Here is a 15,013-nt window from a genome sequence, read left to right as displayed (position 1 = left end):
TGATTCCACTCATATGAGGTATGTAGAAGAGTCAAATCCATGGAGTCAGAAAGTAGAAGGCTGGTTGTCATGGGCCTGGGGGAGGAAGAATGAGGGGTTATTATTTATGCAATGTTTTTGTTTTGTAAGATGAGTTTTGGAGACTGCTAGCCAGATAATATGAATACTGCACTGTGTGCTTAAAAATGATTGTTATGGCCATGGTTATGTTATGTATATTTTACCATAGTTAAGAAGTCTGGTAATTTTTAATTTCATGAACTAGTCTGGAAACCCACTGTCTTTTATAACAATCTTGTTTTGTGTGAAGGAAACTGCACTCTGAGTTCCAAAGGACTTTTGCCCTGAGAATCTTCTGTGAACAGTGTCTGCCTGTGCCTCAGTGTTTTATTCTGTTTTCTGTCTTCTTCTCTAATGCCTTAGCTATAACCTGGGCAGTGGCGTGGCATCCATCATGGTGAATGGCTCCTTCAACGACGGTCGGTGGCACCGAGTTAAGGCTGTTAGGTGAGTCCCCACCATAGCATGAGACAGAGCCAGAGCTGAGCAGCACTGGGACGCGGTGTCCAGTTCCCTGGTACTGGGCTGTCCTGTTCTCCAACTTTGCCTGGGATCCTAGTACTCCCGATCCAGGCTGTGGGCATTTTCCACCAATTCCCTAAACTGACACTAATAGTCCAGGGAAACTGTGCCCTACACTAACACTAATAGGCCAGGTAAACTGAACCCTCAAGCCTTCACTAAGCAGTAACCTTCCAGAGAAAAAGCCTTTTGATGGCTGAACTGGAGGAGGCCTTGAGAGTGCAGGATATGTGGACTTTAAAGAATGTCTGGGTTGTGTGTGGTGGCTCACACCTGTAATCCCAGCACTTTGGGAGGCGAAGTGGGTGGATCACTTGAGCTCAGGAGTTTAAAACCAGCTTGAGTTACATGGTGAAACCCCGTCTCTACAAAGAATACAAAAATCGGCTGGGTGTGGTGGCACATGCCTGTAATCCCACCTACTCGGCATGCTGAGGTGGGGGGACCACTTAGTCCGGGAGGTGGAGGTAGCAGGATTGTGCCAGCGCACTGCAGCCTGGGTCACAGAGTGAGACCCCATCTCAAAAAAAAAAAAAAAAAAGACTGTTTCAAATTTCATTGTATTGGCAATCCTCCCCCAGCGTTTTTTTGTTTTTTTGTTTTTTTTTTAGAAAGAGTCTTACTTTGTCATCTAGGCTGGAATACAGTGGCATGATCATGGCTCAATGCAGCCTCATTTGACCTCCCAGGCTGAAGCAACCCTCCCACCTCGGCCTCTTGCGTAGCTGGGACCACAGGTGTACATACCGTCTGCCTGGCTGTTTTTTTTTAGTGTTTGTGGAGATGGAGTCTCACTATGTGCCAGGGCTGGTCTCAACCTCCTGGGCTCAAATGATTCTCCCGCCTTGGCCTCCCGACGTGTTAGGATTACAGGCATGCGCCACTGTACCCAGTCACATTTTTTTTTAACACTACCTGAACCTTAGACGCTGTCAGTAGTTCACCCAGTCCCAATTACTTATCTCCCCCAATTACATATCACAGAGGTAATCACTATGCTGACTTCTGATTAACTTTGGATGAATCATCCGTTTGCTCTTCTTTGTATAATAGTTTTACTATTAGTACCTTTGTCCATATTTCTAACAATATATTTTCAGAAACCAAATAGCAGATTGGAACTTAGGAATGTCAATCCCACATGTTAGATAAAGGTCCCAGGAGAAGATAAGCTGAATCGAAGCCCTGATTGGGGTTCCCTGAGGATTTATCATAATCCTTTCTGGGGAAGTCAGTGGGTGAAGTCATGGGTGAGGCCTGGGAGACATGGGGCCCACCGTGGCTACTTTCCTACTCAACTTCCATGTAGGCTCTGACGGGGGAGCCTTGCTGGACCCCCATCCCCTGGCTGCCAGGCCTGCCTTTGAAACCCTAGAGGAAATGAGGGTACAGAGGCAGATCTGTGCCTCTCAGCTTCCCAGGTAGCCTAGTAAGCCCTTGAGACACAGGGTGATTTTGATGAAGTCCCACCTCTAACTTTCTGAAAAAAGAAATGTTTTCCCATGATGGATATCTACATACTTGGATTTCAAATAGTTTCTAAACTACAAGTCAGAAATTCATGGAGTCCACCTAACTCCAAAATACTCCAAACTCTGTCTTCTAGCTTCTTCATTTCTCTCTCTTACCCATCTTTAAAAGGGCTTGGCCAGAAACATCCAAAGGAATATGAAATGCTTGAGCTCTTTACCTCTAACCACACTTGATTTCTACAAATCCCCACCCTGGGAACGTTAGGGAACAGCTTTCTCTTAGTTTCCTTGGGTGGAGATCATTGGCAGAATCCTCACACATTGTGGAATAATTTGTAAACCCTCACAGTTGTTGTGGTTTAATTATGTATATCAACATACACACTGGTGAGGATACCAGGCGCTTCCTAGACATCTAAGGAAACTGATGTTAAATGACCTTCCCCTGGACTATGCACCGTTTGTGGGAAAAGCCAAGATTAGAATCCCAGCTCAAAGCCCTTTCCATCCCACCCCATGATGCAGCCCACTCACAGCTGGGATTTCACATGTTTATGAGGGATAAGGCAGTGGAATGTTCTACAGGAAGAACTTAACATGTCAGAGTGTCAGGGATTGGCACCGTGCAGATGGCTCAACAGACTTGGCTTTTCCTACTGGCATCAGGGATACCTCGCCTGGTGAGTCTTAGGTTGCAGTGAGGGCTGAACAGAAGGAGTTGAGCCCAGGAACTAGATGAATGGAATGCCAGCAGATGCGGTGAGTTGTGAGCAGACAGGCCTAGAAAGGTGGATACAACAGATCTCAGGCAGAACTGGGTCAAGGCCATGGATATCAATTATGGCAAGAAGGATTGGGTGGATACCTTAATTCTCTGTAGCAGTCTCCAGGGTTAGAGATAGGAGTGCCAGTGAAGAGGAGATTGCCCAGGGGGACTTGCTTTGGACACTGTCTTGCTCTGAGGAACCCTGGTCTTGCAGGCATTTATCCCAGCAGAAAAGAGAAAATAAATTCCAGTTTATTAAACATCCCCAGGTGCCAAGTACTTTACATACTTTGTCTCAGTTAATATTCATAGCAACTTAGGTTTTATAATCTTCAGTTTGTTGATAAAAATGATCATATGATGATGATATTGATAACAATAACAACACACTCCTCTACCAGTCTTTATAGAGCGAGATACGTATCAGGTATCGTGCTCTGTGCTTTGTATGCATGACATCTGATCTCCACAATAATCCTGGAAGATCGACATAGTTATCTCTATCTCAAGTGAGGATGCTGAAGCTCCACAGATTCAGTTGTTCGTTCATCCTCTAGGATGAGCCTTAAATTATTCCACACACAGGAGATACGTCACTGAAGAAAATTAACTCCCTTGCTTGCATACTAATGGGAAGCAGCAGACAATAAGTAATAAACATGATAAAGAAGCATCTTACTATGTTAGAAGGTGATAGCACATTTTTTCAAATCTAAGATGCCATTGATTATAAGGCATATCTTCATTTCAGAAATCAAAAATGAAAAATTCTTAGAGTTTATGAACTAGAGTAAGTAGAAAAACTGGAATATCTTAGAGTAATTATTTTTTTTAAAGGCAGGGCAAGCAAGGCAAGCAATGCTGCCTGTCACGGCATTCAGATATGGGATTCTAAGAAAGCACTTTCCAAACGAGAAGTTTGTGATCTCAAGGATGGGGACAGTAAAAGTTCTGTATAGCTCTGGAAGAGTTGCTTTTAAGAAGTGAGGCCTGAGTGGGTCCACCCCCCAGTGCTATTGAAGCAAATGTATTTGCTTGAAGAAGGCTGGTGGGGCTAGTTTGGAAAACAGCTTTGAAAACTGCAAAGCCCTTGCCACCAGTGAGCACCTCCCTTTTCCTCTCTTTAGAGTCACTTTTGGATTCTGTGGGTCCTTTAGAAACTTCTGAGCCAGTCTTCCCACAGACCAATCCTCTACCTACAAAAACTGCTTCATTAGCTTCTCACTGTACTTGGAATCGCAGCTCCCCATGGCTTGCCATGCCTCACCACCAGCTCTCCTCCCCTGGGCTTCACCTGAAAGTTCTTCCCTGGCCCGCTGCCACCTTCAGGATAAATTCTCAGCTCCTTAGTCCAGGCGCGGTGGTTCAAGCCTGTGATCCCAGCACTTTGGGAGGCTGAGGCAGGCGAATCACGAGATCAGGAGATCAAATCATTCTGGCTAACACAGCAAAACCCCGTCTCTACTAAAAATACAAAAAATTAGCCGGGGGTGGTGGCATGTGCTTATAGTCCCAGCTACTCAGGAAGCTGAGGCAGGAGAATCGCTTGAACCCAGGAGGCAGAGGTTGTAGTGAGCCGAGATCATGCCACTGCACTCCAGCCTGAGTGGCAGTGAGACTCCATCTAAAAAAAAAAAAAAAAAAAAAATTCTCAACTCCTTACAAGCTCTTGACTGTTTGCTTGGGGCTTCCTTCCCAGCTCCAGTGTTCTCTGAGTTCCTAACTCTGTGCTAACCCCTGGTCTTTCTCTTTGCTATTGTTGCTTCCCGTTTGCATAATCTTCTTCAGTTGACTTACCTACCCAGCCTACAAGACCCATTTTGGACAGAATCTCTTCTGAGCAGCTTTTTCTGACCATCTCTCTAATAACTGTCCTCTCCCTAGTCTAAGTTAGGCGCTGCTCCTGCGGTGTAATTGCACAGCACCTTTGTGGTCCTCTGCCGTGGAGTGCTGGCGTGTGTTGTCATTCACAGTTTGATTTTTTGTCTTCCTCAGTAGACCACAGACTCCTGAGGGTCACAAATGTGCCTTTTGCTTTGATTTCTGCAGCCCCATCATGTAGTGCAGTACGTGGGACATAGTGGTGCTTTAATACATTTGTATTGAAATGAATGAATGATTGAATGAGCTCCAGAAATGCTGGGCTTTTTGTTTGGTGTTTTGCAGAGATGGCCAGTCAGGAAAGATAACTGTGGATGACTATGGAGCCAGGACAGGCAAATCTCCAGGCACGATGCGGCAGCTTAACATCAATGGAGCTCTGTATGTGGGTGAGTGACCCTCTACCAAACTAAATCAGTCCAGTGCTTTTCTGGTTAGTCTTCCATTTGCCGTGCCAAGGCTGTGCACTTTGCTGGATCAAATACCTGAAAATCAGGAAACCCTCCAGATATTCCATTCTTTCATTTTCTGAACTGCTGACTCATGGCTGAGGAGGCAGGAAGTTCTCCCTTCAATGTTTTTATGCTTTGAACAGATCCACCAGGAAAACCAGGCTTTTCTTGTTTATAGAACAGGAACCTGCTAAATATAGCTCCATGAATTCTCCCTAACAAAAGAGGACCTGTCTTTTTGTCCCCTTGCCGAATAGAATGACTAATATTTCTGTAAATGGCTTGTAATTAATTCACTAGTGCAGACACATAAAAATGAAAAGCTGTTTTTATCTGTATGATATTTTCTATTGAAAGCATTTGACATCAATGCATTTCTTTTGGTTTAAGATGATATCAGTTGTAACTACACACTGCGTTCTGTTGCCATTATACCACACTTCAAAATTTACTAGACACTATTTGGTCTCAAGGTGGTCAGTTGGGCCAGAAATCACACATGAGAAATGAATTTATAGCTTTTGATCGTGTACCAAATTGATCCAAGTCAATCTGTTCCTTCAAGGATCATTATAAAATAGAGAGAGATGAGGTACTGAGCAGTTCAAGGCACCCACAGCCCTCATGGTCCTATTAATCAAGGGATGTCTTGGTCAGCAGATATTCAAGGGCCCCAAGTGGAACCTGCCCTTGCCCTGCTGACACCTGCCCTTGGCTCACCTCACCTCCCTCTTGCTTCCTGGCAGGTGGAATGAAGGAAATTGCTCTGCACACTAACAGGCAGTATATGAGAGGGCTCGTGGGCTGCATCTCTCACTTCACCCTGTCCACCGATTACCACATTTCCCTCGTGGAAGATGCCGTGGATGGGAAAAACATCAACACTTGTGGAGCCAAGTAACACCAGCTGGCCTTGCCCAAGGGACAGAGCCTTCTATTCTGAGAATCCCAGGGGCCCTGAGACCCTGCCTGATGCTATATGCAGAGGCCCAGGGGCCAGGTGTGTTTCCTCTCATCAAGGAGAAAGTACACACTGATGAGAAACTGAGAACCAAGACAGGCATCTCTGGGTGGCCTTTCCCGCTGACACTCCGCTAGCTGACCCAGCAGAATCCTCTGTGTAGGAAGCATCGGACTTTGTCCATTGACTATGTCGCGGCTGCCAGAGATCACACATCAATGCAAATTCCAGAGCCTGTCTGCTGTAGCTCAATGACTGTGTTGTGATTCATAGTATATTAAAGAGAGAGAGAGAGAGAAAGAAACCCGCAGGGCAGTATTAAAATACTTCTCTCCTTCCCTGACTCATGACACTCTTCCTGACAGCAGAATGACTGTGTGACCTTGAACTTCACATTTCCCACCTTGGCCTGTGGATTGTTTGGATTAACCCCTTCCACTCCTCACTGACTGACTCACTGTGTTCTGACCAATCCATGAAAATAAAGATGGAAGGAGACCAAACACAGAATCGTAATCATAATGCGGCCCCCCTCCCCAGAGCTTACCTCGAATGTGAAATCCCTACTTTTTATAATGCAAAGTTAAGAAGCTGAGCTCCATGATTTTGTAGCTGTACTTTTTGTATGTGTATATTTTTATAGCTGCAGACTGTCCACACGTATACTTTTGAAAGTTTGGGTGGATAACCTTGAATCCTTGCACACCCTTCCTAAAAATTTTCTCCCAGAACATACTTGTTTGGGCCGTTTTTGGTGTCAGTGGAATGGATATGTAACTTGGGTGGGCGACTTGGGGAGCTCTCCATTCTCTTTTGGTAAATGTTGACGGCTCAAGGGGATGAATACGAAGCTTTCCAAGATAAGCAGATTAAAAGGAACATGTATCACCGAGGTAGGTCACTGTCATTTTTGTTTTAAGCGGGGAGATATCTGTAGTAAACTTGAATAAAGGGACAAAGAAAGCTATAACTTACTCATTCTTTCATTCATTCACTTACGGAGGCATTACTGATTTTGCAGAGGTCAGGTCCGTACTAACGGACACTAACACAATCAGTGTTTCTAAGGCTGTGTAGGGGTGGAGGACATGCCGTCAGGATGGTCGGAGCATCTGGGTGAGAACCAGAGAAACAGGACATCTTCCTTCTGTCCCATGAGCCGTGCAGCTTTGTTGTACATGCACGTGACCCCAGAGACAGCTGGTTCACTGGCAGATGCCCATGACCGGACTTACTAAGGGAAAGGTAAGACGAACGCTGCCTCCAAAGAGGAGGGAAATATGATCTAACGCATGCAAGAGCCTATAATTAGTCCCAGTCATGACTCTACTTTTGTTTGTGCAGCATTCATTCAGCAAAGACTTCTGGGGTTTGCGCCAGGCACAGTTCTAAGCACATATATCATTGTAAAAGATGAATAAATAAACTAGAGAGGTTCACTTTGTACCCCAATCTCCTGTCTTTGGGAAGCTTTGATGGCCAGGATCCTTTCTCCCAAAGGAATCATGGTAATAATCATCATTGTCATCATCGCTCCTAGACACATAACCTTACATGAGTGTAATTTGGAGAAAGGCCACATAGTAGCAAGTGGCTTCTCTACCTCCCAGATGTCCTCACCCCAACACCTTCTCCTTTGGTACTGTTGGGGCCAGTGCTTCCCAAGATGTCATGCAGTGGCTTTTACAGCCCATTTTGAATAGATTGCATCTAGTCACAGATATTGTGATTTTAGCAAAATATTCAGCTGAATTGAAGCTAGAAGAGCTGTTGCTGAATGGTTCCATGAAGGTAATAGCCAGAGAAAAATGCAATGACCCAGGGATGCAAGCCTGTGGGTAGAACCACCTGCCTCTGGGTGGGAAGCAGATGAGGCTCGGGGGAGAAGACTGATGGGATGGCAGGGTCGGGGAGGAGGGATCTGACAGGTGAGAGAGCAGTAGGGTAGAGGAATCCAAGAGGAGCTGATGCCCTGGGAGGCTCGGGGTCAGAGGACAGGGAAGAGACAGTATAGCCCACGTGGGCTCGTGGGTGTCCAGTTTTCTCTCTCTGTGTATCTGTTGTCATGGCCACAATAATACTGCATAACAAAAATCACAAAACTGCAGTGGCGTACAGCAGTGAGTGTTTATTTCTCATGTGCCTTGAGTGGTCAACTTAGCAGCTCTGCCAATCTTGGCTGGGCTTCACTAGGTGGTTCTTCTGGTGTCAGTTGGACTGGCTCACATGTGGCAGGGTTGCTCATTCAGGACAGCCTTGGCTGGGTTGGTGAGGTGGCTTGTGTCTGCTCCGTGTGTTTCTTGTCATCCTCCTGGGGCCTATGGGCTGGCCTGAGTGGGCCATTCTCCTGAAGATGGTGGTGGGCATGAGCACGAGGGTAAAGGTGGAAGGCCTTTCGCAGCCTCGGCCTGGCACTGCCACACCCCAGTTATCTATGGATTCAAAAGAGGAAGAAATGGGCCCACCCCCACCCTGACATATGGGCTCTTCTCCAGCGTGAGAGAGCTATCAAGCCACCTGGCAGAGGGCATGGACTCCGGAGCACTGGAAAAGTAGTGCTGCTGATGCAATTCCTGTCCACGCTGGCAAGTCCTGTGTCATTCATAGCAGGGTACAGTAGGGATGCTGTGACCCCCTGGCCACAGCTCTTCTCCAGCCTTCTCTAACCCTTGGGGCAGGAGGCAAGGTCCATGACATCCTCAGTGCCTGGCTAGGCCAGGCCTGTTGGGAACAGCACCTGCCCCCCCCATGGCACTGTGGTGCCCTCTCTTCCCCTTGCCCTCCTTCTACCTGCTCCCCGACCCTTGGCAGCTGGTCCTGTTGCTGTTCTGAGGAGGAGGCACTGGACCGGCTGGGAGATGCGATCTGTGCCTGGCTTTTGGGTCTCCACCGTGGGGAGATCATTTTGAAGGCTGGCCGGGCTCTTAGGTGGAGAGAAAGGTTTGGGGTGTTGCCAGGGAGCTGGGAGGTTAACAGCAGTCCCTGTACTAGGGAGGGAAGATAGATTGGGGCACAGGATCCTGAAAAGCTTTTATCCCACAATCAGGGGCCGAGAAAATGCTCTGGAACCTCCCATATGTTTGAAGCAAGGGTGACCGGGTGTGGGGTGAGGACGTCCTTGCTTTTCCTATTAAGATGGCCTTCCTAACCCTGAATGTTCCTGGAGCCCCCCACCCTCCGGATTTCTCTCAGGAAGGGCCCTGGGGTCTTCTGGGTCCCCTCCTGCGGCGGCCCAGGCAGCTGCCCCGGCCTGCCCGCCGCTCTGAAGGCCGCCCACTCTCCCACCCTGGTATTTGTCTTTCGTTTCCTGACCCAGTCCCGCTCCAGTCTCCGGGCCGCTCCAACACAAACAGGCCGGCTGGTGTCCACACACTGACTGCCCTGCTGGCACGGGCACTGGCACTTTCCTGCTGCTGCCCCCACTCCTTCCTCCCCTCCCACGTCCTCCCTGCGCCCTGCAGGAGCTGCTGCCTCCTCCCCGCGTGGGAGGACGGAGCTCGGAAAAGCGCCCGGAGCTGGAGCTGGCAGGCCCAGGGCTTTCCACTTGGAGGAAATGCTGCATTTTTCACCTTTAACCCAGAAAAACATGGTTCTCAGAAAGCTTGTTTTTAGCACTGTGAGTTCCCAAAGGAGGAAGAATAGGCAGCAGGAGGGGCCCCCAGCTCCTCTGAGCTGCGGCTGCACCCCCCACCCCAGAAGGCTGTTCTTCCTGGGAGGGAAGGACTGAGGGGCAGCCTGAAGAGGCCCAGCTGCGGGGGGGAAAAGAAAGGCAGAGCATTCCAGCTCCCAGTGGAAAGACAATACTTAAGGAGGGGAGCCTGGATGAGGCCTGAGCCGCTTCCCACCTCTTCCCTGCCTCTTCCAGCTCCTGCCCAGTCCAGGAATGCATAGTAGCTGCCCTTGGAGCTGGGGGTCACCCCGGGGGCGCCCTCCACCGCCAGACCCTTAGCTGAGAAGGCAGTAAGATTAGCTTATCAAAGGCAGGAATGACGTTCTCCAGCACTTTCTCCCTGCAGAGCTGCTAGCACCGAATCAAAATTAGAACCCGAAATCAGGGGTCGGACAGCTCCAGCCCACTTCCACGTGGTTATTTTTCTAGCATGGAGAGAGGTGGATCATCTGACTGCACACGAACTGGGGACTTATCCCCAGAGAAGAGAAATGTGAGCAGCCCCCCCTCAGCCATGGTGAGGCCCGAAGTCCCAGGGCTGCAGGCATTTGAGCTGGTGAGTCCCGTGGAAGTGCAGGCTGTCGTTAGGAAGTTCCAGCTTACAGGTGGCTACAGTCGGGCCAGCAAAATGACTAATCCAATGCAACAGCATGAGCTGGCCTCTGGGCTGGCCATGTGAGTAACTATACCACAACCTCACGGTCAAAGAATGTCCACATACTTGATCTTCATAACAGTTCTCCGATGATGGCCGGAGCAGATGGGCATGGCCTGTTTGACTTAGGAAGACAGACACTGGCCAGAAAGACTAGGTGACTTGCCCCTGGTCCCACTGCAAGGATGCAGCCACGATGCTGCCCCCTGGAACTTTTCTGCCCTCAGCCTGACTTCTGGTCAGGAGCAGCCTGGCCAGGGACACCCACATTGTTGAGGGACCTTCTGGGGCTCCCTTGGGTTAGCTGTCGTCCGCAGTATAGTCATGAAATGGAGGGGGATTTGGACCAAGGCCAAGTCCCAGGAGTCTGCCTGCAAGCACATGTCAGTTTCTCAGCCCTGAGTCTGCCTTCTTTCAAAGCCCTTCTGTTGCAGGGACTCTGGCTTGAGCCAATCTGAAAGCAGGAACTAAGGAACTAGTCCAGCGGGGTGGGATGCAGGCCCCTCTGCAGGCAACTGGTCATGGGTTAAATTCTTTTTGTTTCCCTCCTTTGCTTTCATCTCCACAAATAACCTCCATAACCCGGGGGAGTGGTTGCAAGCTATTTCTGCCCAGCAGCCTGTTCCCTCGGGCCCCTGCCTTGTCCCAGCCAAGCCACGAGCTGAAAGGGCAGGGCAGGCAGCCGGGAAAGGACTTCCCTGCCGTTCCTCTTCTTCCTGCTTGCTCTTGCTGAGGCATCTTTGTCCTAGAAAGTTCGGAGCTCCCAGGACCACTTGCCCTTTCCTGGAAAGACGAGAGAGAGAACATTATGTCTCAGAACTTGGGAGGAGGTCTCTGCTTTTCTGTTTATCCATCTTGTCTCTCAGTTTTGCTCAAGATGAAAACGGTGTCCAGAGGCATAGAAATTTCCCAGCATGTGGCATGGCCTTCCCGTGTCCCCTCTGCTTACCTCCAAGCCGGGGCCCGGCCCGGGGCTGTGGGCTCCCTGGACAGTCTGCTCTCAAGGGGCTGCAGCTCTCACTTGGCTATGATAGGACTTGAATTGAAGGAAGGCCAGGAAGGCTCAAGAAATTTGCCGTTTATACTCACTCAATAACAAAAGTAAGAGGCACCAGGCCAGGGGCTTAGCTAAGGAAAGCCCTGTTAGGAAATTGGCCAAAAGAAAGCAGAGGCAGAGGAAATGGACTATGAGACAGAGAAAGCTGTGGGAGGAGAGGGCTGTGGGATGCAGGGGTCGCTGCGTGGTGACCTCGGGCCCTGCCGGCAGCATTCCACGTTCTCACTCAATGTGAGAGCAACCGTGGCCGGGTGGGTATGAAATGGGGAGGGGCCCGTCAGCTATAGTGGAAAGCAGAAAAGGTGCCGATTGCTTGTCCAGCCCATATTCACACCACCTCAGAAACGGAAGAAGCCTGGGCGATCTCTGCTCGAGCTCCACGTGGGGCTAGAGAGGTAAGAGGGTGTGCCCAGGGCTGGGGGCCTTATCCATGGGACTGTCTCTGGCCTGGAGGCTGGGAGCCCCTGGGAGTATGTCGGGAGGCTTTGGGGGTAGGGGTGTGGGGAGCGGATGGCTCGTAGGGCCTCACAAGCATGGCTGCAGTTGTCCCTCTAGGCACTTGCCCACACATGGTCGGTTCACATTTCACTGACACTCACTGAGGACGAGCTATTCACAAACCAGCCCCTGGCCGAAGTGCCGGTGAAGATCTAAGGGATAGAGAGGACTCAGCTCCGCTTGCCACGTTGTTGCCTGGGCTGTTGTCCCACCTGAGGCTCACTGGCTCCCTAATCAAACACTCACAGGATCAGGGGAGTTCTACTCTCAGCATAACCGTATTTTAAAATTTCTATTTATAGTTCCTGGAAATCCTGTGTTCCTGGGGTCCAGGGACCCTTTGCCATGACTAAGGGCCCAGGCTGGGGTAGAGTTGATGATGTGGGTTCCCAGGGGACTGAGGAAACTGTCATGCAGCTGCCCTTTCCAGTGGCCACCCAGCATGACCCCAAGCAGCCCTCACCTTAGAGGAAATGGCACGGAAGCCAGGAAACTCTACATCAGAATCTTTGGTTCAGTTACTTTTAAAAGACGGCATTTTATGACATAGAAAAGCTGGTTTGGGTGTTTTTGTATACAAAGTGCATTTTGTATGAAATTCAGATGTCAAACTAATGCCAAACACCTTTGCTTGACTTTCAAGGTTAATGAAAAGAATGAATATAGAAAAATGTTCAGAATACAGAATTTAATAGTTCATCCATACATTGGGATTTCATATATCCATGAAGGAGTACCATAGAAGTGTTCTATTTATATGAAAAGATTTTCAAAATATGTAAAATAAAAATTCAAGTTCCAAAATAGAATCTAAAATTCACTTTTATATATGCACACATATACGTATGTATGAATAGACATGTACATACACACATTCGCATGGGAAAATATTTCTGAAAGGGTAAAAAATTGTTGAAAAGACCTAATGCTGCCTAAAAAGACTGTGTGGGCCAGGCGCAGTGGCTCACGCCTGTAATCCTTGCACTTTGGCAGGCCGAGGAGGGCGGATCACAAGGCCAGGAGTTCGAGACCAGCCTAACCAACACGGTAAAACCTCATCTTTACTAAAACTACAAAAAATTAGTTGGGCGTGGTGGCAGGTGCCTGTAATCTCAGCTACTCGGGAGGCTGAGGTTGCAGTGAGCCTGGATTGCACCACTGTACTCTAGCCTGGGTGACAGAGCAAGACTCTGTCTTGAACTTTTTTTAAAAAAAAGATCATGTGATTTTATTATCTGTTTTCCAGTTTTTCTTCAGTGAGTATTTATTGTTCTGCCTACTCATGATATCACCTCTTTTGGAGGGACTGGTCGGTCATTCTCCAACTCTTGTGAAAATGGCCTTTGAATAGAACCTCCTCTGTCCAGCCACAGGACTGAACCACGGATGAGCACATAAGCCAGCCCAGAGTCCTCGGGGTAAGCTGGTGAGAAGAATTCTCTTGATGGCAAGGCTGTAAGTTTGGAGGAGCCTGGAACCATGGGCCCAGCTGCTTGGGGAGGTCTGGCTTGAGGGAAGAAAGGTTTGTTTATGGAGGAGCTATGTATCATTTCTAGGTGGAAAAGGAGACTACAGCAGTGCGGCCTGAGGAACATGCCAGGGCTTACCTACCCACAAAGTAGATCTCTGAACTATCAGAGCCAAGACTCTCTTCCAGAGAAGCAGATACACAGTTTGGGGAAGAGGAATGTGAACCAGAATGGATCAGGTGGCCATGCAAGTTGGAAAGATACAGAGAATCTGACCCACAGAAAATAAAAACAAGGTTCAAACTGGGGAGGAGAGGGCAGAGGGCAGAGGTGATGGGCAATGGGCAGACGGCTCTAACCTGTTACCACTGCAGAGAAAGGCCATTCTTCTCCCATCTGCTGTTGTCAAAGAGGCAAGAAGATAAGGGTAAATTTCTATCTAGGGAGAACAAGGCAATTGCATTTGACACATAATAAAGCATCTACAAGGCAAGCTGGCCCAAATCTGGGGAGAGAGCTGCTTTGAGCCACACAGGGAGCCTCCCATCCTTGTCCTTAACCAGGGTTTCCTCGTCTTACACAGTCTGAGATTGTCCCACAAGGGATTCACCCTCTGTAAAAGAACTATTTCTAATATCCACGGAAACACATTAAACCACATTTTTCTCAAGGCGCATTCAAAGAATATTTATCAAGCACCTGAGACGTAGCAGATCCTGCACTAAAGCTTCGTGGATGTCAGCATCCAAGACACTGTCTAATTCCCATTCCCAAATTAAGCGCTAGGATTGTGCTTGGTGCTGTGGGGATGCACAGGCCTGGGAAGGTGCACGACCGAAGGCCTGGCAATGCTAGAAAAGGCTTCTGTGAGCCAGCAAGGCCTAACCTGGGCCCTGTGGATGGAAGAAGTTATCTAAGTGAAGACCCTGCATTCACCCTGTGGGGACAGATGCTGTGGCTGCCCTGCAGGCCCTGTGCTGTGCAGCTCCTCTCTGTGTAACCGGTGAGATGACTAAGGTACAGCTAAACCAGTGTGGAGGCATTTATACCTTTAAAGCCTTAGGTGTTCCTGTAGTTTCTCAAGAGGCGGCCTGGGTAACAAACATCCACTGTTGGGAACCTTATGTACTCTAATCCTCCCAAGTCCAGCAAAAGTGGGCATGAAGAGCCACGTTTCAGAGATGAGGAAACGAGGAGAGGCTCTCTCCAAAGGTTATCCTGGTAGAGCAGTCACACTGGGACGGGAGCCAGGCCTGTGGAGCCTCCTGCAAGGCAGCGGCTGACTATGGAAAAGGTGTGAACCCAGGCTCTGCCAACACCGGAAAGGAGCGACAATTGTAATCAAGGAAATTAAGACTCTAGGTTCCATTCTGAAGGTGGCATGTTGCCTGCACTGGTAACTGGGCAATTTGGGACTACCATCTGTTCTCGGCACTCTGCTTCCTCAAGGCTTTCAGACTCTGGCTCGCATCAACTCCAAGGACGGTGTGGATGAGGAGAGTATGCAAGGGCCTCTAGAGCTGGAAGAGGCTCGGACTCCAGCAGAGATA

The 15,013-nt window shown here is 48.8% G+C and overlaps 1 protein-coding gene across 3 annotated transcripts in view; it reads left to right on the top strand.

Moving 5' to 3' along the window:
* EGFLAM (EGF like, fibronectin type III and laminin G domains) overlaps window positions 1-6,624 on the top strand; it is a 230,142-nt gene extending 223,518 nt beyond the window's left edge. For all 3 annotated transcript variants that reach the window (XM_074386512.1, XM_074386510.1, XM_074386516.1), the window contains 3 exons: window positions 424-507; window positions 4,987-5,090; window positions 5,900-6,624. In XM_074386512.1, the coding sequence (XP_074242613.1) occupies window positions 424-507; window positions 4,987-5,090; window positions 5,900-6,054 (343 nt within the window). In that variant the 3' untranslated portion in view covers window positions 6,055-6,624. The remainder of the gene's footprint in view (window positions 1-423; window positions 508-4,986; window positions 5,091-5,899) is intronic.
* Window positions 6,625-15,013: the final 8,389 nt, after the last annotated feature.

The sequence above is a fragment of the Saimiri boliviensis genome, chromosome 1 (genome assembly GCF_048565385.1).
Source record: "Saimiri boliviensis isolate mSaiBol1 chromosome 1, mSaiBol1.pri, whole genome shotgun sequence".
NCBI classification, from domain to species: Eukaryota; Metazoa; Chordata; class Mammalia; order Primates; family Cebidae; genus Saimiri; species Saimiri boliviensis.
The sequence above is the reverse complement of the archived record's forward strand: the minus strand, read 5'-3'. Positions and strand labels throughout refer to the sequence as shown.